General features: G+C 38.9%; 2 gene segments (V, D, J or C); both read left to right on the top strand.

Annotated features, from left to right (window-relative positions):
- The first annotated feature begins 231 nt into the window (after positions 1–231).
- LOC139705361 (immunoglobulin lambda variable 9-49-like) lies at positions 232–8949 on the top strand. The segment is given in 2 exon segments: positions 232–253; positions 8612–8949. Coding segments are annotated over 2 exon segments (360 nt in total).
- An 8077-nt stretch (positions 8950–17026) lies between these two features.
- LOC114082823 (immunoglobulin lambda variable 9-49-like) lies at positions 17027–17600 on the top strand. The segment is given in 2 exon segments: positions 17027–17154; positions 17275–17600. Coding segments are annotated over 2 exon segments (372 nt in total).
- Positions 17601–25530: the final 7930 nt, after the last annotated feature.

A 25530-nucleotide genomic window follows, 5' to 3' on the forward strand; every position in this document is an offset into this window, starting at 1 on the left:
TGTGCATGCTACGTTTTCCTTCTGGGTCTAATGCCAAACATTGAGGAGAGAAGCAGACTGGAAAAGCTTTATATCCTGCCCATTATAACCACTAGCCTGGGTGGTTGTGTGAAATCAACAAGCAGGGTCCTTTGTGTCATGAATTACAAATCATTCTTAATCTGATCTCTGAAAATTGAACTCATTTCCAATTATTGGTTGTTAGAAACATTGATGGGGTGAACCACCATAATGGTGTTCGCGTTGGATGTGGGTATGTTGACAAAGTCCTCTTCACCTGGAATAAATGCAGATTGTATCACTGTTTCCCCATATCCAAGTCTTGTTCAGTGGTATATTATAATATTTGGACCCTTAAAGTGAAATATAATTTCTTGATGCCTGCTGTACTTCCATGGAGTATGGTTATGATCCAAAAGTGACCTTGACCCCCTCACCTTTCATTCTGCTACCCTGACCAGACTCATACAAAAGTGTAGCATTTTCTTGACTTTAGGAAGGGAATGACACTTAGCATATGCAGAGTGATTGCCCACACACACAGCAGAAAATATATATGACCAAGAATTTAGCCTCTATGGACTGAAGTCACTGAATTTGGGTTAATAATGAGGATTACACTGACACAGAGTAGAATTGCCAAGACTGTACATCTTCAGTTGGTGTAAATGTGTCTCCATTGAGTGGACCATTAGATTAGGGGTCCCAGTTGTATGGCAACAGGTGTTTTTGCAAGATTATTTGTGAGAGGATGAACATTGGAGGATGGAAGGAAGGAGACAGTTGGGAAACTGATCACTCTCTTAGAATGGAGATACACAATGTCCTCATTGCTGTGAGAAGTCCCTGTAACCATCATCACCCTTTACTCACATGAGCCACTGAATGGTTCTGTCACCCTGATGCTTCTGATTCTGACCCTCTTCCACAATTTTCCATAGGCTACTCACTCACTCTGAGACCAGTGTGGCCGGAACTAAGTCCACCTCAATGAAAATTGATACCAAGTTAGAGATTCTAGGGTTTGAAGCAGCATCCCCCAGTTGTCTCCAGCTGACTGTGGACAAGGCTGAGTACCACTGCTGACTGGGGTCTAGTGGTGTACCATACAGTGACAATCGTGTGAGAAACCATGATAATAACCAACACTTGGCCCAGCCTGAGACTATGAATGACCTCTGTAACTAAAGACAAATGAGCCCTGTCTGAGCTCTCCAGACCAGCTAAATGAGAGGAAAGTGAAGGAAAGACACACCAATGATTCTTACTCCACCTTGAGTCCAAAGTGGAGGAAATCACATTCCTAACTTAGGAGGAGATTTTCCAGTAACTAGAGACCAATTCTTTCCAGATTTACAGAAAAGTATAAAATATGGATGATCTGAAAAGTCTGATCAAACATTTTTGATTTCTTAGGAAAATGTCTCATGTTCTATTTTGCCAACCAGGAACAACAACAACAAAAAGTACCCTCATTCACTGGGTAAATAAAGTTTAGCTTCTATTACATCATTTCAATAAAAAACATTTCTCAAATCTAAGAAATGTGGATATTACAGTATTTTTTGTGTGTGTATGTGTGTGTGTTGCTGAGGATTGAACCCATAGCCTTGTGCATGGAAGGTAAGCACTCTACCAAATAATATATATTCACAGCCCTACAATATGGTTGTTTTGTTTTTGTTTTTGTTTGCACTGGGGATTGAACTCAGGTACAGTCAACCACTGAGCCACATCCTCAACTCAATTTTGTATTTTATTTAGAGACAGGGTCTCACTGAGTTGCTCAGTGCCTCACTTTTGCTGAGGCTAACTTTGAACTCTCAATCCTCCTGCCTTAGCCTCCCGAGTCACTGGGTTACAGGTATGCAACATCAAACCTGGCTCCTGCAATATGTATTTATGGAAGTTTATGGCTTATAAATATATATACATTTCAGGATTTAAGTGCATCTAGTAATTTTTATCTCCATTGTTTCCACAATTCTGACCATGATACCTGCTTACCTCCAGATCAATTATCATTTGTTATTACTATAAGTTATTTCATGTGTCTTAACATCTGTATCTCTATGTGTAGGACTTGGATATAATTTCTAATACAATTTTGTGTCATTGGTTATTTTTAATTTGTAGTATTAATCAAAATATCTACCATATCATATCTATAAAATATCTTCCAACATAATTAAAGTGTACTGATCTCCAAAGCTGTGAGTTTATCTCTTTTGAAACATTGACTTTAGATGATCTGCTACCTTGGGTGGCTCACAACTAAAGGGTTTCTTGGATGTTCTGTGCTGAAACCAAGAAAACCCCAGATATACAAGAACAAGCTATCTTCCCTATATATAGCTTATATATTCCATGTGCTTCACTCCAACTTAAACACCCAATAACTCAGGTATAGAATGGCTCTATTTAATTCACTTTAAAAGAAAACATTTATAAAACTAAGTTGATGACTAATGTCCACCATTTAGCAATAATAAAATTATCTTTCACTTTTTCACCACAAAGTAGGGTATTTTTATTTATATTTTAACAAGCTTTGTTTGTTGTTATTGTTGGTATTCAATATATTTTCTTGTTTTAGAGTTTATATTTAATAATGTCTAGACTCATGAGTTATAAAAAAATAAAGTTCTGGCAACATATTCATCATCTTGTTTTGGGGCTTTCAATACTTAGTATTGGGCTGGGGATGTGGATCAAGCAGTAGCGCGCTCACCTGGCATGTGTGCGGCCCGGATTCCATCCTCAGCACCACATACAAAGATGTTGTGTCCACCGAAAACTAAAATAAATATTAAAAATTCTCTCTCTCTCTCTCTCTCTCTCTCTCTCTCTCTCTCTCTCTAAAAAAAAAAAAAAGACTTAGTGTTATTATTACTTTCTCAGACCTTAATAACAGAAATATATCCAGATTAAATTTGAACTTATTCTAATATACATGCTATCAAGCATGTGTGACAGAATAGTTAAAGCTACATCATATTGAATACTTTGATAATAATAATAATTGGACAATTTGATACCTACTTGAGCTTGAGGTTTTTTAAATTCAATTCTATTTTTTACACAAATGAAGCATGAATTTTCATTTCTATGGTTGTGCATGATGTAGACTCATACCCGTACCTAGGGTAATAAAGTCCATATACCTCCAATATCTTCCCTGCCCCTGCTTCTCCTCCCTTTCTCTCCCTTCCCTCTGCCCAATCCAATGTTTCTCTATTCTTCCCCTTTCCCCATTATGGATCAGCATCCATTTATCAGAGAAAACATTTGGCCTTTGTTTTGTTTTTTTTTTTTTTTTTGAAATTGGCTTACTTTGCTTAGCATGATATTCTCTAGTTCCATTCATTTACCTGTAAATGCCTTAATTTCATTCTTCTTCAAGGTTGAGTAATATTGCACTGTGTATATATACCACAGTTTCTTTATCCATTTACCTACTGAAGGGCATCTAGGTTGGTTCCACAGTTGAGCTATTGTGGATTGAAATGGTATAAACATTGAGGTGGCTGCACCAGTGTAGTATGCTGATTTTAAGTCATTTGTGTATCAACTGAGGAGTGGGATAGCTGGATCAAATGTTGGTTTTATTCCAAGTTTTCCAAGGAATCTCCATACTGCTTTCCAAAGTGGCTTCACCATTTTGCAATCCCACCAACAATGAATCAAAGTAACTTTCCCCCCACCTCCTCATCACCACTTATTGTTGCTTGAATTCTTCATAATTTCTATTGTGACTGGATTGAGATGAAATCTCAGAGTAGTTTTGATTTTCATTTCCCTAATTGCTAGAGCTGTTGAATATTTTTCATATATTTGTTGATCTATTGTATTTATTCTTTTGTGAAGTGTCTGCTCATTCAATTTATCAATTGAATTATTTGTTGTTGTTGTTTGTTTGGTGTTATTTTTTTAGTTCTTTTGTTTTGTTTGTTTTACTTAGTTACACATGAGGAGATTATTGCTCTATCTGATGTGCATGTGGTAAAGATTTTCTCTCCTTCTTTTGGTTCTTTTGGCTCTCTCTCTTCACAATATTCATTGTTTCCTTTGCTGAAAAAAAAAAAAAACTTTAATTTGAATCCTTTCCCATTTATTGATTCTTGAATCTACTTCTTGTGCTTTAGGAGTACACTTAAGAAAGTCAGGTGTTAAGCTGAGATGATAAAAATTTGGGCCTTCTTTTTCTTCTATTAGACACAGTGGCTCTGTTGTTGTGCCTAAATCTGTAATCCACTTTGAGTTTAGTATTTTGCAGGGTGAAAGTTAGGGGTTTAATTTCACTTTGTTACATAATGATTTCTACTTTTCCCAGCACCATTTGTTGAGGAGGCTATCTTTTCTCCAATAAATATTTTTGGTGATTTATCTAGTATGATATAACTGTATTTATGTGGGTTTGTCTCTGTCTTCTATTCTGTACCATGGGTCTACATGTCTGTTTTGGTGCCAATACCATACCATTTATTTTTGTTGTTGTTGTTCTAATTTTTTTGTTTGGTTTTGGTTTTGGTAGTGCTGAGGATTGAACCCAGGGTCATGTGCATGCAAGGCAAGCAATCTACCAACTGAGCTACATCCCAAGCCCCCATGCCATTATTGTTACTATGACTCTATAGTATGGTTTAGGGTCTGGTATTGTGTTGCTTCCTGCTTCACTCTTCTTGCTAATGATTGCTTTGGCTATTCTGGGTCTCTTATTGTTCCAAATGAATTTCATGATTGCTCTCTGTAGTTCTTTGAAGAATGTCATTGGAATTTTCATAGGAATTGCACAAAATCTGTATAACCATTTTGATAGTATGGCCATTTTGACAATATATAATTATGCCTATGGAAGATTTTTCCATTTTTTTAAGGTTGTCTTCAATTTATTTAGTGTTTTCATTACAGAGGTCTTTCACCTCTTTCTTTAGATTCATCCCCAAGTATTTTTAAGTATAATGGGGCAGGTTTCCTAATTTCTCTTTCAGTGAATTCATTACTGATGTATAGGAATGCATTTGATTTATCAATGTTGATTTTTTCACCCAGTTACATTGCTGAATACGTTTGTTAATTCTACAACTTTTCCTGGTGGAATATTTTGATTCTTCCTAAATATAAAATCCATGATGTTGGCAAATAGTGATAGTTTGAGTATTTCTTTTCCTATTCGTATTCCTATAATTTCTTTCATCTGTCTAATTGCACTGGCTACAGTTTTCTGAAATATACTGTATAGAAGTGATGATAGAGGGCATCCTTGACTCATTTTAGTTTTCAGTATCTCCCATTTAGAATGATGTTGTTCTTGGTTTAGCATAATTTTTTTTATCATTTTGAAGTATGTTTCTACTATCCCTACTTTTTCTCGTGTTTTGAACATGAAAAGGTGCTTTATTTTTTTTCAAAGGCTTTTTCTACATCTATTGAGATGATTATATGATTCTTGTCTTTAAGTTTATTGAATTCATTTACTGATTTATGTAAATTGAAACAAAATTGCATCCCTACAGTGAACCCAAATTTACCATGGTACACTATCTTTTTAATTTGTATGAGTATGTGATTTGCCAGAATTTTACTGAGAATTTTTTATCTATGTTCATCAGCGATATTGGTCTTTCCTGTTGTGTCTTTGTCTTGTGTTGGTATCAGGTGACGCTAGCCTCACAGAATGAGTTTGGAAGGGTTCCCTCCTTTTCTACTTAATGGAATTATTTGAGGAGACTGTTGTTAAATCTTCTTTGGAGGCCTTGAAGAACTCAGGTGAGAATCCATGTGTTCTGGGTTTTTATTGGTTCGTAGGCTTTTAAAGGCATCTTCTAATTCATTGCTTGAAATTGATCTATTTAAATTGTGTATGTCCTCTTGATTCAGTTTGGGTAGGTCATATGTCTCTAAAAATTCATCAATGTCTTTGAGATTTTCTATTTTATTAAAGTATGAGTTTTCAAAGTAGTTTCTAGTTATTATCTGTATTTCAGTAGTGTCCTTATGTGTTCTGTCACCACCAGAGTGTGCTGTAGAACTGCCTTGTTGCTCCACACAACATTCACACAAAGGAGCCTTTATTTTGATGGTGAACATTCTGTCTGTTCCCTGATGGGGACTCAGCAGCTGTATTTTGTCTGGCTTGACTGAGTCCCTGGAACAGAGGCTTTTCTCTCATCTTATCAGGTGCTTTCTACCAGGGTTCCCCCAGGAGAAAAGTAACTTCATTTTTTTCTCACTCTGCACTGCGTGCTCCACTCCCACTCAAGGAGGGGCTGGGGCAACCATGATGGTGACAGAGCTACAAGAACAGCACTCCTCTAGCAGGTGGTGAAAAATTAAAGGCCACCTACAGTATCCCAGCTTCAATGTGACAATCAAGGACTGTGTCCACTATGAACTGCAGTTCTCCTCCTGCACCTCCTCATTACTGCTCTGGTGAACATAAAATTCTTAGTCCAAATCATCTACTGAGTCTCAGAACAATGAGAAATTTTTCTCCTGCCCCTTACCTCATCTCCTACTCTTATTGGTGATTGCAGGTTCCCTTTCATGGTTGTATTGAGTCAACTGCACTCCATCTCTGCATCTCCTGAATCACCTGCCAGATAGATTCACCTACTCCTGGAATAGCAGCTTTAGTGTCAGCAGATCCTACATGTAATGGTACCATGCTACTCAGCCTCATAAAAAGTATCAGGGTTCTTGGGTCCCCAGGCACTTGCCTGGAACACAGATACTTATTCAAGTACACATGTGCAATGCATATATCTGAAACTGAGGATAAGCTGATTATTATGTAGTACATGATTTAACAGGTCTAAATTTACTCAGTGTTATTATCTCACGCAGAAAAAAAGAAATAACCTTACTCTGTGTTATACATGGTGCTAAAAAGTCACAATCCAGAATATCAAATGCAAGATGTATGTTCACATGACATTCTTACTGTCTTTCTGATGTACATAATAATGAAATCATAGTATAAAACATATATAATTATAAATTAGCCAGTGTTCTATGAAGATCATATATGTGCAATATAAAAGCACACAAAAAACATCTTTATGTGCTTGTGACTTTTGTGTGATGCCTTATTATATTTTCAATGAGTATGCATAAATGGTTACAAGTTCCTATGGCAAGAGCAATGTGCTTAGTTAATAATGGATCACAAAGTTGTACACACACTAATCCATGGATTGTCTGAATATGCTAGGATGCATGATAAAGTGATAGTAAATTAGTCATGGAATTAATGTTACTAATCAGCTCACATTAAGCTCAGGAGATAATCATGGAATTTACCTGGGAACAGTGTGATCATGAGTGTCCTTAAGAGTGGAAAAGAAAGATGAATTAACTAGTGTGGTATATTATTAAAATTTAACCAGTCAGGATTTCTGGCTTTGAAGATGGAGGCAGTGATCACCAGCCAAGGAATGTGGGTGACCTACAATTTGGGAAATTAAAAAAGACAAATTTTCCCCCTGAAGTAACAAATGGTAGCACAACCTGCCACCACCATGAAGTTAGCCCAGTGAGATCCCTGTTACTCTAGTGACCCCTGCAAATGCAAGATAATTAATTTTGATTGGTTCATGCTTCCTAACTTATAGTCATTTCAATTATAGTTATATATCCCAAAATTTCCCCTTAGCCCAGTGGACCAGTATTTATGAGAAAAGTCATTTATTTGATCAGGTTTACCTAAAACTCTAACTTGGGGTGCCAGGTGAGTCTTTGGGGAAGTGATTTACCAAACTCAGCCAACTTACATCCTGCAAAGAAGTACATAATGATAAAACAAGAAAGATTAATTATGATTCTCTGAGTTGATTTTCTTAAATGATCCCAAGAAGTGAGAATGTTCAGCTCCATGCTTCTTTTTCATGGCATTGTTAATATTCAATTATTTAATTTTGGTGGAAAAAAACAAACACCCAAATTACCACATGCAGTAATGATATTGGTCTGAGCACAGTACCTGACATAGAAATATCTCCATCAGTATTTCTAAGATTCAAATGAAAAGATAAAAAGGCAGAGTCCATACCGAAGAGAAGTCTAAACATCTACATGTAATTTTCAGGAGACATCATGGAACACTTTTGGGGGACCACAGAAGTATGTTCGCAGATTAAGATGTTGCCAGAGGATTCCACATCTGAACAGGACAGAGGAAGTGAACTGTGTCACTAAGATGGACTCAGCAACTGTGCTCTTCTGCAAAGTCCCAGCACCTGCTTCCTCCCAGGTTCTGCCCATCAGACAAATAAAAGGATCACCACCCTCCACACTTTGTCTTGTATGATTCTATGCCCAGAAGAAGTGAAGCCAGTGAGGGGCAGTAGGTGGAGGCACATTTGCATGAGCTGCTCCAACTTGAGGCCAGTGGGGAGGGATAAGAAAGGCTGAGGGCAGCCCACACCAGCTCTGGACTCAGGAAACTGTCCAACATGGTTGGGACTCTTCTCCTTCTTATGATACTCGCTGCCCAGGTGGAGATAGACCTCTGTGCCCCATGGCAGACCCCTATCCTGAGTCTGTCCTCACTAGCTCAGATCCCCCAAACAAATGCACTCTGCCTTCCACTGTGATGTGTCTGTTTTAACAGGATCCTTCTCCCAACCTGCGCTGACTCAGCCACCATCTGCCTCCCTGGGACAAACAGCCAAACTCACCTGCACCCTGAGCAGTGGCTATAATAGTTATTGGGTGGCCTGGTTCCAGCAAAGCCCAGGGAAGAGCCCCAGGTTTGTGATGCAAGTGGGCAGTAGTGGCATTGTGGGATCCAAGGGGAATGGGATTTCTGATGGCTTCTCAGGCTCAGGCTCTGGCCTGGATCAGTACCTGACCATCCAGAACATCCAGGAAGAGGATGAGAATGTCTACCACTGTGGGACACCCCATGGCAGTGGGAGCAGGATTCACAGGACAGAAGGAGCTTCCTGAACCTGATTAATAATTTCTACCTTCCAAGATATTTTATAAATTTAATTTACATTAAATATCTCCCATATACAAATATATTCTTAGTAGTGTTTAAAATATTGAGTGTATTTGGACATATGGGTTTGTTTCTATGATTCTGATGATGGATTCTATTTTAGAGATTGTAAAGCTGTTTACAGATGTGTACATCATACAGTCCTTTTGTCACCATCTTGTGCTATTGTGTCCATATTCAGCAACTAGGATTATTCCACACAGTGATGGGATATGACTATTTCCCTTGAAATTCCAGATCTTGACTCCAACATGGGGTAACACAGGCATATATGGTTCACCTGGGCTTCACCCATCTTGACACCTTCCTACACTGACATGTACATAGAGATCTCAGGGACTTTGTTTCTGACTGTCAGAGAGAGTGTGTGTGTCAGAAACAGAGAGAAACTGTGCAGCACCCAGGATGTGGATTTGAGCCTGCTCTGTAACTGAGGCACCTTTGGGAGTTGCCCCTCTGTTCTCCATACAATAAATTTATTCATGCACAGAAAAATCACTCTGCAACAGGTTTATGCTGCTAACTACCTGGGTCAAGGCAGATCTCACAGGTTAATACTGACTTTTCTGAGACACCAGTCATATTCAGGTGTTCCAGATGAACTACACTTAGTATCAATTCACCCCACCATGAACACCTCAGCTTTGCAGATTCATAACAGTTAGTTACCTTACAAAATGAAATCTTTATTCTTTAGAAGATTACAGTCTTATTATAAAGAAAGCAAATCATATCAAGTCAACTAAAGAGACAAAGAAGTCCACCTCTGGTAGTTCTCATTTTGAAGAATCTTTATACTCAGATGTCTCACTCTGCTAATAGATTTATAGGATTATCCAGCACAGATGATCACTCAGGAAATGAGAATCCAGAGTACTTATTTGTTCTTTATTACTACTTAAACACATCAACATAATTCTGTTAGAGTAAACTCAACATCCAGCCCTCTCAACTCCATGAAAATGAGGAGATTGTTCTGATGGAATGCATTCAAAGTTCCTAATTTGAACTCATCTATTTGATCTTTCTAGTATAGTCATTCTCCTTTCTGAGGACATACCATGAATCAGCTCCTGAGCATAAACTCAAGTGGGGTCCCTAAGGAAATTCCTAAGATGAGGAGATTACCCACCAGGAGCCAGGACAAAGGCCAGACTTCACCTTCCATAATGTTAACTCTTCATGCACACATACTCTCTCTCTAATTAAAGCACATTTGGCTACACATAACAGGACATGACCCTTGCTCTGAATGGCTGTCATGATCTCAGAACTGGGAAGATCCACCAGGATGGAAAGAAGATGGCAAGATGGTAAGGAGAGGCCCCTCTGTCACTGCTCAAAGGAGCCATCAATTGGCTTAGTGTCGTGGCATTTCTGTATCCTCCTCCCTTCTTGATGGTCTAAAATTTGGGGGCCAACAGAGGTGATGCAAAGAACCTCACCCCCCCACTGGCCCCAAGGCCAAATCTGAGGGCCAACAGAGGTGAGGCAAAGAACCTCACCCCCCCACGGGTGCAAAGGCCTATCCACAAGTATGGCTGTATGCTGGACCGGTAGTCAGTGACGGGTATGATCCAATTGCAGTGGTACCAACCTAAGACAGGAGGCTGACGCCTAGAGGTCAGCTCATCCGATGACAGGTAAGAACCATATGTTGTATTGGACAACCTAACAGGCACGGTCCCTAAGCCACATTGCTTGTTGTTTAATTGAACAGAAGGGGGGAGATGCTGAGGGCCACAGCTGAGTCGGAATGGTCCCTGGCATTTTGCCAATAGTATTGATTGACAGGCGAGGCATTACTATCCGCCTTGGCCGCTACTTTGCAGTTCTCACGCTACTTTGGAGTTCTCGTGGGGATTCCCGGGGATTCCCAGAGAGTTCCCATTGGTTGGGGAAGTACAGGAAGAGGGATTTCTGGAGGATATTTCCAGCTGCTGCTTGCTGGACGAGCCGCGTGGCGTTCAGGAGGAGTTCCCAGGAGCCTGTGTGGAGCATGCTGGTGGAGTTCAGAAATAAAGTTTGTTCCTGCTTCAGTGGCTCGTGATTTGTGCCCAGCCAGACTGCAGCAGTTTTCTAATATACATGCTAGCAAGCATGTGTGACAAAATGGCTAAAGCTACATCATATGGAATACTCTAATAATAATAATAATAATTGGACCATTTGATACCTACTTGAGTTTGGGATTTTTCCCCCTTTCCTAAATTAACTAGCACTGACTATGATTTATTTCGCAGTTTCATGTCTCTCCCTTCAATTCTGCAGGAGTTTTAGCTATTTAAGATTGTGGAAAATCAATTCTGCACTTTAGTGGCCCTAGTCCTTTCTGTTTTCAGAAATTGTGTTTTATCTTGCTCTTGGCTAACAAAATGACCATCTGCCAAATTTATACAGTATGCATTTCTTTTTGACCTACAGAATATAGCACATGCATTGTAAAACCTGTTGAATCACAAATTAACAAAAAACACATAAAAATTACTGCAGTATCTTTATAGATCCTTAGCTCATTTATTCGTTGGGTAATTTACGTTGTTGTTGTTGTTGGGTTTTGGGGTTTGGGGTTTTTGTCTTTTTTTGATGTGGAGATTCTTTAGTTCTTTATATATCCTGTAGATTAATACTGCATCTGATGTCCCTGTGGTAACGATTTTCTCCTATTCTGTAAGCTCTCTCTTCGTGTTATTGTTTCCTTTGATGAAGCTTTTTAGTTTGAATTCATCCTTTTCCTTGATTTTTTTAAAATTTAATTTAATTTTTTACACAAATGGAACATGACTTTTTATTTCTTTGGTTATACATGATGTAGAGTCCACTATTCTTGCAATTATACCTGTACTTAGGGTAATAATGTCCCTAAAATCCAACATCTTCCCCACCCCTACTACCCCTCTCCTATCCTCCCTTCCCTGTGCCCAATCCAAAGTTCCTCAAACCTTCCCTCCCATCTCCCCCATTATGGATCAGCACACATTTATCAGAGAAAAATATTTGGCCTTTGGTTTTTTGGAATTGGCTTATTTCACTTAACATGATATTCTCTATTTCCATCCATTTGTCTGTAAATGCCATGATTTCATTCTTCTTTAAGGTTGAGTAATATTCCATTGTGTATATATACCAGTTTCTTTATCCACTCATCTATTGAAGAACATCTGGGTTGGTTCCACAGTTTAGCTATTGTGAATTGAGGTGCTATAAACATTGAGGTGACTTCACTACTATAGTATACTGATTTTAATTTGTTTGTGTATCAACTGAGGAGTGGGATAGGTTGATTAAATGGTGAATTTCTTCTAGGTTTTCTAAGGAATCTCAGAGTGTTTTCCAAAGTGGCTGCACCATTTTATAATCCCAACAGCAATGAATCAGTGTATCTTTTTTCCCACTTCTTCACCAGCCCTTGAATTTTTGATAAGTGCTCTTCTGACTGGAGTGAAATGAAATCTCTGAATACTTTTGACTTGCATTTCTCTAATTGCTAGATATGTTGAACATTTTTTCATGTATTTGTTGATCAATTGTATTTCTTCTTCAGTGAAAGTGTCTGCTCATTCCATATAAGGACTGAGTTATTTGTTTTATTTATTTATTTGTTTGTTTATTTATTTATTTGGTGTTAAATTTTTGGGGTTATTTACATATCATGGAGATTAATGTTCCATCTGTTCTGCATGTGGTAAAGATTTTCTCCCATCCTTTTGGCTCTTTTGGCTCTCTCTTCACATCATTCATTGTTTCTTTTGCTGCAAAAAAAAATCTTTTTAGTTTAAATCCATCCCATTTATTGATTGTTGATTTCATTTCTTGTGCTTTAGAAATATTATTAAGGAAGACAGGTATTAGTGACAAGATGAAGATTTGGGCCTACTTTTTCTTCTATTAAGTGCAGGGTCTCTGTTCTAGTGCCTAAGTCTGTAATCAAATTTGAGTTGTTTTTGTTTGTTTGTTTGTTTTTGTTTTTGTTTTTGCAGGGAGAGAGATAGGAGTTTAATTTCAAGTAGGTACATAAGGATTTCTACTTTGCCCAGCACCATTTGTTGTAGAGAATATCTTTTCTCCAATGAATATTTTTGGTGTTTTGTCTAGTATGATATAACTCTATTTATGTGGGTTTGATTCTGTGTCCTCTATTCTGTACCATGGGTCCACATGTCTGTTTTGGTGCCAATACCATGCTGGTTTTTGTTGTTGTTGTTGTTGTTTCATTTTGTTGTTTTGTTTGTTTTGGGTAGTGCTGGGGATTGAACCCAGGGTCATGTGCATGCAAGGCAAGCACTCCACCAAATGAATTACATCCCAAGACCCATGCCATTTTTGTTACTATGGCTTTGTAGTATAGTTTAAGGTGTGATATTGTTTTGTCTTCTGCTTCACTCTTCTTGCTTAGGATTGCTTTGGTTATTCTGGGTCTCCTATTGTTCCAAATGAATTTTGTAATTGCTCTTTGTAGTTATTTGAAGATTGTTATTAGGATTTTCAGAAGAATTGCACAAAAAATCTGTATACCTTTTTGATAGTATTCCCATTTTGAGAATATTTAATTATGCCGATGAGAGATTTTTTCATCTTCTAAGGTTGTCTTCAATTTCTTTAGTGTTTTTATTATAGAGATATTTAACTTCTTTCTTTAGATTGATCCTCAAGTATATATTTAAGGATATTATGAATGGGGTAGTTTTTCAATTTCTCTTTCAGTGAATTCATCACTGATGTGTAGGAACACATTTTAATTATGGGTGTTGATTTTTATACCCTACTACTTTGCTAAAAACGTTTGTTAATTCTAGAATTTTTCTGGTGGAATTTTCTGGGTCTTCTAAATATAAAATCCATGACCTTGGCATCCATGTCTTGTTCTACTTTTTTAGGGGGATTCTTTCAGTATTTCCCATTTAGAATGATGTTGTTCTTGGTTTAGATAATAGGTTTTACCATGTTGAAATATGTCTCTACTATCCCTACTTTTCTCGTGTTTTGCACATGAATAGATGCTGTATTTTTTCAAATGTTTTTTCTATATCTATTGAGATGATCATATGATTCTTGTCTTAAGGTTATTGAATTTATTTATTGATTTCTATAAGTTGAACCAAAATTGCATCCCTATGGTGAATGCCAGTTTATCATGGTACACTATCTTTTTAATTTGTATGAGTATGCGATTTGCAAGAATTTTATTAAGAACTTTTGCTCTATTTTCATCAGTGATATTGGTCTTTCTTGTTATTTCTTTGTTTCATATTGGTATTAGGGTGATAATAGTCTCACAAAATGAGTTTGGAAGGGTTCCCTCCTTTTCAACTTAATGAAATTGTTTGAGGAGTACTGGTGTTAAATCCTCTTTGGAGGCCTTGAAGAACTCAGGTGAGAATCCATGTGTTCTGGGCTTTTATTGGTTGGTAGGCTTTTAATGGCATTTTCTAATTCATTGCTTGAAATTGATCTATTTATATTGTGTATGTCCTCTTGATTCAGTTTGGGTAGGTCATAGGTCTCTAGAAATTCGTCAATGTCTTCGAGATTTTCTATTTTATTAAAGTATGAATTTTCAAAGTAGGCTTTAGTTATCATCTGTATTTCAGTAGTGTCCTTATGTGTTCTGTCACCACCAGAGTGTGCTGTAGGACTGCCTTATTGCTCCACAAAACTGTTCAGTTAGGACTATTCACACAAAGGAGCCTTAATTTTGCTGGTGCACCCTCTGTGCTCTGATGGGAACTCAGCAGCTGTGTACTATCTGGCTTGACTGAGTCCCTGGAGCAGAGCCTTTTCTCTCATCTCATCAGGTGCTTCCTGTGAGGATTCCCCCAGAAGGAAAGAAATTTCATTCTTTCTTACTCTACACTGTGTGCTGCACTCCAGCATCAGGGCTCAGAGAGAGCTGGGGCAACCATGATGGAGCCAGAGTTGCATGAACAGCCCTGCTCTAGCAGAGGGTGAAAAATTAAATGTCACCTACAACAGCCCAGCCCCAATGTGACAATCAAGGACTGTGTCCACTATAAACTGGAGTCATTCTGCACCTCCTCATTACTACTCTGGTTAACATCAGTCTTTGGTAAGTCTCAATTCTTAGTTGAAATCAATCACTCAGTCTCAGAAAAATGAGAAATTTTTCTCCTCCCCCTTACCTCATCCCCTACTCCTATCTGTGTTTGCAGGTTCCCTTTCAAGGTTGTATTTGTCAAGTGCATCCATATCTACATCTCCTGAATCACCTGCCAGACTCACCTACTCCCATGGAATAGCAGTTTTAGTGTCAGCAGATCCTACACACAATGGTAGTATGCTACTCAGCTTCATAAAAAGTTTCAGGATTGTAGAGTCCCCAGGTACTTGCCTAGAACACAGATGCCTGAACAAGTACACATGTGTTCTGCACATCTCTGAAACTGAGGATAAGCTGACTATTATGTAGTGCATGGCATGATATTTCTAAAATTTACTCAGTGCTATTAGCCCACACAGAAAAGAGAGAGAGTCCTACTCTGTGTTATACATGATGCTAAAAAGATACAAACCAGAATGTCAAATTCATGATGTTTGTTCACAGGACAATCTTAGTGGCTTTCTAATGTCCATAATAATTAAATCATAGTATAAATAATATATAATTAGAAATTACAAATGTTCTATAAAGATCATATATGTGCAATATAAAAGCACCAAAAACTCCAACTTGACATGCTTGTTTACTTTTGGGTGATGCCTTATTATATTTTCAATTAATGTGCATAAATGGTTACAAGTTCCTTAGACAAGAGCAGTGTGGCTAGCTGATAACGGACCACAAAGTTGTGTACACACAAAACCCTGAATTTTATGAATATGCTAGAATGAACGATAAAGTGATAATAAAATAGTCATGGAATTAATGTTACTAATCAGTTCACATTAGGGTCAGAAGATAATCCTGGAATTTACCTGGAGACAGTGGGATTGTGAGGGTCTTAAGAGTGGAAGAGAAAAATGAAGCAACTATGTGGTGTGTTATAAGAATGTATCCATCCATTCAGGATTTCTGTCTTTGAAGATGGAGGTAGTGACAACCAGCTAAGGAATGCTGGTGACCCTAGAATTTGGAAAATGAAAAAAGACAGTTTTTCCACCTGGAGCCTCCAGAAGATAGCACAGCCATGACACCACCCTGAAGTTAGCCCAGTGATATCCCTGTCATTCTACTGACCTTTGCAAATGAAAGATAAGTAATTTGTATTGGTTTATGCCTCCTAAATAGTAGTCATTTCAATTATAGATATATATCCCCAAATTTTCACTTAGCCCAATGGAACAGTATTTATGAGAAAGGTCATTCATTTGATCAGGTTTATGTGAACTCTAACTTAAGGTGCTGGATCTGTATTTGAGAAAGTGACTTACTCAATTCAGCCAACTCACATCCTGGAAAGATGGACATAATGAGAGGCATGAAAGAAACATTAATTATGACTATCTGAGTTGATTTTCCTAAGTGATCCCAAGCAGTGAGAATGTTCAGCTCCATGCTTCTTTTTCATGACACTTTAATTATTTGATTATTGATTCCTAGTGAATTTTTGACAGGAAAAAACATCCTAATTACCTCATGCAGCAGTGATAGTGATCTGAGCAAAGTACCTGACACAGAAATATCTTCATCAGTATTTCTAGGATTCAAATGAAAATGTAAAAAATTGAGTCCATACACAAGAGGAGTCTAAACTTCTACAAGTAATTTTCAGGAGACATCATGAAACACTTTTTGGGGACCGTTGAAGTATGGTCACAGATTGAGATGTCCCCAGAGGACCCCACATCTGAACAGGGCTGGGCAGAAGAACTGAACCCTGTGTCACTAAGGTGGATTCAGCAACAGTGTGCTTCTGCATAGCTCTAGCACCTGCTTCCTCCCAGGTTCTGTCCAATAGAAAATAAAAGCATCCCCACCCTCCACACGTTGTCTTGCATGATTTCAGGCCCAGAAGAGGAACAGCCAGTAAGGGTCAGTGGGTGGAGGCACATTTGCATGAGCGGTTCCAACTTGAGGCCAGTGGGGAGGGATAAGAAAGGCTGAGGGCAGCCCACACCAGCTCTGGAACTCAGGAAACTGTCCAACATGGTTGGGACTCTTCTCCTCCTAATGATGCTCACTCACTGCCCAGGTAGGGACAAACCTCTGTGCTCTATGGCAGACCTCTATCCTGAGTCTATCCTCATGGGCTCAGATCTCCAAACACATGCACCCTGACCTGACTTCCACTGTGATGTATCTGTGTCCACAGGGTCCCTCTCCCAACCTGTACTGACTCAGCCACCCTCTGTATCTGCCTCTCTGGGACAAACAGCCAAACTCACCTGCACCCTGAGCAGTGGCTACAATAGTTATGAGGTGGACTGGTACCAGCAAAGCCCAGGGAAGAGCCCCCGGTTTGTGATGCGAGTGGGCAGTAGTGGCATTGTGGGATCCAAGGGGGATGGGATTCCTGATCGCTTCTCAGTCTCAGGCTCTGGCCTGGATCGGTATGTGACCCTCCAGAACATCCAGGAAGAGGATGAGAGTGTCTACCACTGTGGGTCAAACCATGGCAGTGGGAGCAGCTTCGTGTAATCACAGTGACACAGGCAGAGGGGAAGTAAGACAAAAAATCACCAGCTGATGGGCCCTGTTACACCTCACTTCTCAGTGTCCTTACTCACAGGTCATAAGAAGCCTCCTGACCCTGATTAATAATTTCTACTTCCCCAGATATTTTATGAATTTAATGCACATTAAATATCCCTCATATACAAATAAGCTCTTTTAGTGTTTGAAATATTAAGTGTATTTGGACATGTGTGTTTGTTCCCAGTCATGAATCTGCTGATGGAATTTTATTTGAGACACTGTAAAGCTGTCTACAGATGTGTACATCATACAATCCTTCTCTTGTCGTCTTGTGCTACTTTTGTCCATATTCAGCAATTAGGAGTATTCCACGCAGTGATGGGATTTGAATATTTCCTTTGAAATTCCAGGTCTTGACACTGACATGGAGTAACACATGCACATTGTCCTCCTGGGCTTCACCCACCTTGCCACCTTCATACACTGATAAATACACAGAGATCTCAGGGAGTTTGTTTCTGTCAGGGAGAGAAAGTGCCAGAAACAGAGAGAACTGATACAGCACCCAGGTTGTGGATTTGAGCCTGTATATAACTGAGGCACCTTTGGGAGTTGCTCCTTTGTTATCCATACAGTGAAATTATTCATGTGCAGGAAAATCACTCTGCAGCATGTTTATGCTGATGGTTACCTGGAGCTAGGGCAGATCTCACAGATTTAATATCAACTTTGCTTGAGACACCAGTCATATTTAGGGGTTCCAGACAAACTACACTAAGTATCATTTCACCTCAACTTGAGGAGTTCCTATGAATCCCTCAGATTTGCAGATTCATGACAATTAGAAAACAAAATGAAAGCTCTATTCTTTAGAAGATTACAATCTTACTATAAAGAATTCAAATTATGTCAAGTCAGTTAAAGAGACAGAGAAGTCCATTTCAGGGAGTTCATTGATTTGAAGCAACCTTATACTCTGGATACCTTGTTCTGCTGATAGTTTTGAAGGATTACTCAGCACAGATGATCACTCAGGAGTTGAGAATGCATACTAGTTATGAGGTCTTTATACCTTAAACACATCAACATAATTCTGTTGAAGTAAACTCAATATTCAACCCCCTCAACTTCATGAAGATGAGGAGATTGTTCTGATAGAATGCACTCAAAGCTCCAAATTCGTAGTCATCTACTTGGTCTTTCTAGTATGCTCATCTCCTTTCTTAAATTATTTGGTGACAGAACATGAATCAGCTCCTGAGCATAAACTCATGTGGGGTCTGAGAAAATTCCCAGGATGAGGAGATTACCCACCATGGGCCAGGAAATAGCCAGACTTCTCCTTCCATAATGTTAACTCTTCATGAACACCCTCTTGTCTCTCTAATTAAAGCACATTTGGCTTCACATGACAAGACATGACCCTTGCTCTGAATAACTGTCATGGTCCATAGTCTGGGAAGTTTCTCCAGGACGCAATGAAGATGGGAAGGATGGCAAGGAGAGGCCCTTCAGGGTTGGTTTTAAGGTCGCATTCTCTAACACAAGGCGTCTTCTGTCACTGCTCAGAGGAGGCTGGGAATTAGCAAATATGCATGTGTTCATTTGTGCTCAGACATAAAGTCATATGTTCATTTAATTTCCTCATAATCTTTCATTCCTATACCAAGAATTGAGATCTTCTAGAAATGTATAGGACAATAAATTTTATCTGGATAATTTCAAAACTTTGGTGTTTTAAGCTAGAAAGTGTATTTCTGTAGAGAGGTGATGGGAAGGGAGGGGAGGGGATGGGGGAAAGGAAGGATAGTAGAATAAAATAGATATTATTATTGCTGTGTGTATATTCGTGACTGCATGACCAATGTGATTCTGCAACCTGTACACTCAGAAAAATGAGAAATTATATCCCATCTAATTCAAATGTACGATATGTGAAGGTCATTGTACTGTCATGTCATGTGTAACTAATTAAAACAAATATTTTTTTTTAAAAGTGTATTTCTTATTATTTTACTTTTCTATTGGGTGTAGATTGACTGTGATGTTTAAATCATTTACCTGACAAGAACTAAATTTACTTATCAAAATTTTTAAGTTTAAACTCTCTTAAAAAATAGTCCTTTGGGATCTCTGGTTAGACATACAGAATTGTTTTTTTTTTTATTCCTTTCTCTAATTGTATCTCTAAATGTGAACCCAGAATATTTGAACTCTTTACACCAAGCAACACAGAAAAAAATTATAAAATGGCCAACGTTTCAGAAAGAAGATTATGTGCACTGGTATCTGTAGCTCTCAGGAACAAGTGCCCAAACTCCTCATCTGTGATGATAGCAATCCACATTTAGGGGTTCCTGATCGCTACTCTGTCTCCTAGTCAGGAAACTCAGCCTTGCTGACCATCACTGGGCTGCAGCCTGAGGAGGAGGCTATTACTATCAGTCCTATAACAACAATCTCAGTGCTCCAGGCTCATGGGAAAGTTACACAAGAATCCCTTTACCATCTCTCAGGAGGGATAATGCCCATCACCTCTGCTCAGGCCTGGCCAGTAGCTTCTGCTACCACCACTGTGGGCCCAGCTGAATCTACTGGCAACATTTTGAGTGAGAAGTATCCTCTCTTCTATCCTCAGAGTCATCTGCAGCAGCCTGTTCCTAGGAAGAGTACTCAACATAAACAGAAATTTCTGATCCTCTTTAGCTTGAGCATCTGAGAAGGATGCTATGGTCTCATTCCCTGAAGTTCAGGTGATGAGGCAACCAGTGCAACCCTAGTCATCTCAGACTTGATCTATGATGGGGAATTCAGTGACTCCATCATCCACTGATTCCTTGTTTCCAGGAATTCTAGAGCTATGTCATCTTCTCCTTGGGTTTATTGTGTACATCTGTGATTCATGTTTTAGCTTAATTTTATATACATTTTCTAATATAGGATATTTGGCAGATAATAAAACACACATAAGTGAAAACTGTGACAGAATTTGAGATATTTTCACACCTTTGGGAACATCAGCACAGTCAGGCCAAGGAATCCACCCACCAGCCCACAAACCTCCTTTGCCCTTTGGGAATCCTCCCTTCATCTCAGCTCACATCTCTTCCCAGGCAACCACTGACTTTCTCTTTGTGACTGTTGCTCAGTTTTCCTTTTTGATAAAATTTACAATTGAAAAAGAACAGTAGAATTTCCCTCTTGAATGGCTTCTTTCACTGTATAAATTCCTTCTGAGATCCTTCCACATTGTGTTGAATTTCACTTGATTTTACTGAGGACACATCATGATCTTTGTGGTCCCTAGACAATTCTGTATTCATGGATAATTTCTCTGATGTCATGCATATTAAAACTGTATTTTCTGACTCCATTATAAAGATACATAATTCAGCATGTATTGCATTCATATTATTTATTACTTTAAATTGGTTATAGTAAATTCTTTTGGGGCCCTAATACTGTTGGGTCCTCTTAGCACATCTCTTTCTGGTTTGATGGATGCCCAGAATCCCTTGTTTTTTATACTATTATTTACTCACTTTATACAAAGTTTAGCATTTTTATTTTTCCCCTAATTTTGTAAAGGCAATTCATTTGAAACTGCTATAACAGAATATAATGAACTGGGTAAAATTTAAATAGTCTATGTTCCTATGGCTCATGATTCTAGACAGTGGGAAACAACAGCATGGCATTGGCCTCTGGATGTGGCTTTTGTGCTTTATTATAACAGACAGAAAAACAACTGGCCCAATTTAATTCCTATATCAGGGCCAGCTTCCTGCAATAAGCAATCACCTTTTAGACATAATTAAATGTTAATAGTGATTATGGTTAATCACCAAACATTGCTTAATAACTAATCTCCTCTTAGCAATAACCATTTATTGTGCATGTTTACATATCAAAGGCCTGATTGCTTAAAATATTATGACAGCAGTTGAATTCAACCTGAGTTTTGTAGAAGGGGTAAAATGCAGAATTCTCAAGATGGCAGGCCAGAGGGAAGCAGCATTCTGTTTTGCTCTGTGATCCAGATCTCACCTAGTCAGATTACTATACTTCTGAGAATGCTTGATGACCCCTATACAGCTGTTCTACACAAAAATCACCAGCACTGTGACCCTTCGGAAGGCTCCGGGCCTCAGTGTTTGAGTAGGATGCCTGGCATTTGAACAGGACCCAAAGGTTGAAGTTCTAACGCACACAATGCTCAGTGGGTGCTTTAGCAGAATCACCAATCAAAACATTTGCAGATTGCCAAGACTTTGCTTTGCTCCCACACAGGTTACTCAGCTGCTATCTACTCACAGCACAGTCCATTTATTGCCTGGCTCCCCCAATCTCACCAGACACCCTGGGGCTGAAAGCAGACCACTGCCATCTTGGCTCAACATTCTTGCCATATTAGGTGGGGATAGTTCCCAGATTGGATCTCCAGCATCCAGGTACCAGGTTCCCAACCTTCCCGCCTCCCCAGCTGCGGTAACCCAACACAGTAGCTGCCCACCACAGGTGAGCAGTGTGACCCAGGAGTCCCAGGGTGAGAGTTTCTTCAATTCGGAACTGCTAGGGGAAAGGGAGACCAGGATAAACTTTGGAGCCTAACAAAGAGGCCAGGAACTTGGAATATCTCCGGGCAAGAGAGGCAGATAGTACCAGATACTCAAGTCATATGAGCAGTCCCCAAAAGAGACCCCTGAATTGTAGTCTCCCTGCAGGGACTGGCGGATGCCACTCCCCGCATCCCGGTGCCCTGTGCCAAGACTAGTCTTCCCACCCTGCTTATCTCCAACATCTGGAGCGCAGAGACATCAGCTTACAATAGGCACCATACCTATTTGGATGAGAAGAGAAGCAGGAAAGATGCAGATCTCTAAATCTAGCTACAACACTGGTTTCTTCCTTCAAGTTTGTTTGTTTGTTTGTTTGTTTGTTTTTTATCTTCTACCCCTCTGTCCTCTGGCCCTCACATCCCCAACTTATGTGAAACAAAGAACTTTGCATGAAATAGAACTTTGAGGACTGAGTCATCAGAATAATGCTGCAGTCTGCCTGGGCACAATTCAGGAGCCACTTGTCAAAAGAAACGAACTTTTTTTTAGAACACACACACCACACCACACAGCTCCTCAGGAAAAACCCTCAGAGCCCAACTGCCACCACCGGCTTCCCACAAGCCTCTCAACCTCCCCCACTCCTCCGGCTCTTGAGGCCGATTGGCTGGGTCGCATGGGCAGAGCCAAAAAAGGTCCCCCAATGAGCAGTGCTGTGGTCTGAAAGGGCGGGGAAACAGCACAATGAGCATCACCGCAGAGGAGCCAATCAGTCGGCAGCTAGAAGATTGCCGGGGCCGCTGTGAGCCAGTCATCAGCTGGCAGGTGGAAGTTTGCTGGGGCCCCTTCAGCTGTGGCTCTCAACATCTCCCCCTCTCTGTTTAAACAACAAGCATGTGGCTTAGGGACCCTGCCTGCCTTAGGTTGTCCAATAGTACATATGGTTCTTACCCATCATCAGATGAGCTGACCTCAAGGCGTCAGCCTCCTGTCTTAGGTTGGTACCATTGCAATTGGATCTTACCCATCATTGACTACCGGTCCAGCATACAGCCACACCTGTGGATAGGTCTTTGTACCAGTGGGGGGTGAGGTTCTTTGCCTCACCTCTGTTGGCCCCCAAATTTTAGCTGAACGACCATCACAAGCAGAAGGGAGGAAGATACACCAAGCCAATTGACGGCTCCTTTTGGAAAAACTGTACCACCGATGACACCATCAGCAAAAATACCCCAACACTACCACAAGTCGCTGCACCAACAGATAGTTCACAATGCATACAAGTGAGTTCACAATGCATACAAGTGATACATAGTCCAGGCAAGTTCTGCAAGCAGTTCAGTGATGGATATTGCAGAAGCTGTAGATTGGTTTTATCTTTGTCTTCACCAGCACTGGGATGAAGATAAGAATTCTGGCAATAATGGCTAAAGAAAAAAATTATGTAACATTCCAGAAGGCACTAAAAGAAAACAATTTTCTGAACAATTTGCATTATCTTGAACAGAATTATTAAATATAATGAAAAGAAAAGGTAAAAGTAAACAAACAGATATGTTAACCTCCTTTTTGTTCACATATTAAAACAATCCTCAACAGCTGTTTACCCAATTTAAATTAAACCATTTAAATCATGTGAATAAAAAAAAAAATATTTGGATCCATTTTTTCATGAGCTCTCATCATATATGATATATGGATATACGTACATACTAACATACAACATAAAACATAAGTGTGCACACATAATATAATACATACAACACATAACATAATAGTAAAGGCCTTATAACTTTTTCCGGTGAAATCTCCATTGCAATCTTTAAAAACTCTATAGTCAAAAAATAGAACTGATCAGCAAAACATTAACCTAGGTCTGTATGAGCTCAAAAAACAAAATAGAACTTCATGATGTGGGAAAGGGTAATAATAAAATAGATATTGAAAAAAGCATCCTGGTTCTGTGGCAGATGTAAGGATAGCCAAACTGGAGTTTTGGATATCAGCTATTATGGATTTGAGCCAAATCATCTTCTTTTTGGTCTGTAGAAATCGATTTAGTTAATCTCTCTGGAATCCAAATCGGCTGCTGTTCTCCCTGTGGAAACACACAAACAGACCCCCAACTCCAGACAGTTACTGCTCAGGAACTTTCCACTGCCCTGTTAGAATATCCTTGCAAAGTACCTTGGGCTTATGTACATTTTTTGGACACATATGCCTTTCCACAGCACTAAGTCCTGATGAATCCAAATTTAAAAAGGTTAGAGTAAAAAAGGTTATTTTCAGCTTATCTTTGGGGAATATATACCCCTTCCCAATTCCCTCTTTTTGCTTTAATAAGTACATTTTAATAGTTTGATGAGCTCTTTCAACTGTGCCTTGTCCCTGTGGATTGTATGGGATTCCTGTTATATGAGTAATGCCAAATGATGAGCAAAATTGTTTAAAAGAGGTAGAAGTATAACCAGGGGCATTATCTGTTTTTAACTGTTTTGGAACGACCACAGTGGCAAAATTTTGTAAGCAATGAGCCATAATATCTTTAGTTTTTTCTCCAGCATGAAGGGAGCCCATCAAAAATCCGGAAGAAATATCAACTGTAACATACAAATATTTTAATTTTCCAAATTCTGGCAAGTGTGTGATGTCCATCTGCCAAATATGGTTAAGTATCAGTTCTCTAGGATTGACTCCAAGATTAACTTGTGGTAAAAAGGTCACACAATTTTGACATTATTTTATTATTTGTCTAGCTTGTTCCTTAGTTATTTTAAAATGCTTTTGTAAAGCTACAAATTTTTATGAAAATTTGAGCTTCTTCTAGTGTAGAGAAAATATGTATGTCATGTGTAGTTTTATCTGCTAAATTATTGCCCAAACTAAGGGCTCCAGGCAATCCTGTGTGTGCCCTGATATGTCCTATAAAGAATAGATCTTTTCTGTCCCAGATTAGACTTTGTATAGTGGAAAGTGAAGAAAAAACAGTAGAGGAAGGGGAAATCCTACCAGCAACTTCAAGGGATACTATAGCATTAACTATATACTGACTATCGGAAAATATATTAAATACAGAATCTTTAAACATCACAAAAGCTTGTAAAACTGCATTAAGCTCTACCTTTTGAGCTGATTGTTTGGGTACTAAAAATGTAACAGTTTGATCAGGTGTAACTATTGCTGCTGTACCATTATTTGACCCATCAGTGAATATATTTGGAGCATTCATGATAGGTGTTTTTCTTGTCATTTTTGGAAAAATTACAGGATGCAATGACCAAAAAGACAATAAAGGATTAGATGGTAAGTGGTTATCAAATGAAACATTAGATTTGCACATGATTATTGCCCAAGTATTTAACTCATTAGCTAAC

The sequence above is a fragment of the Marmota flaviventris genome, chromosome 1 (assembly GCF_047511675.1).
Source record: "Marmota flaviventris isolate mMarFla1 chromosome 1, mMarFla1.hap1, whole genome shotgun sequence".
Classification (NCBI taxonomy): Eukaryota; Metazoa; Chordata; class Mammalia; order Rodentia; family Sciuridae; genus Marmota; species Marmota flaviventris.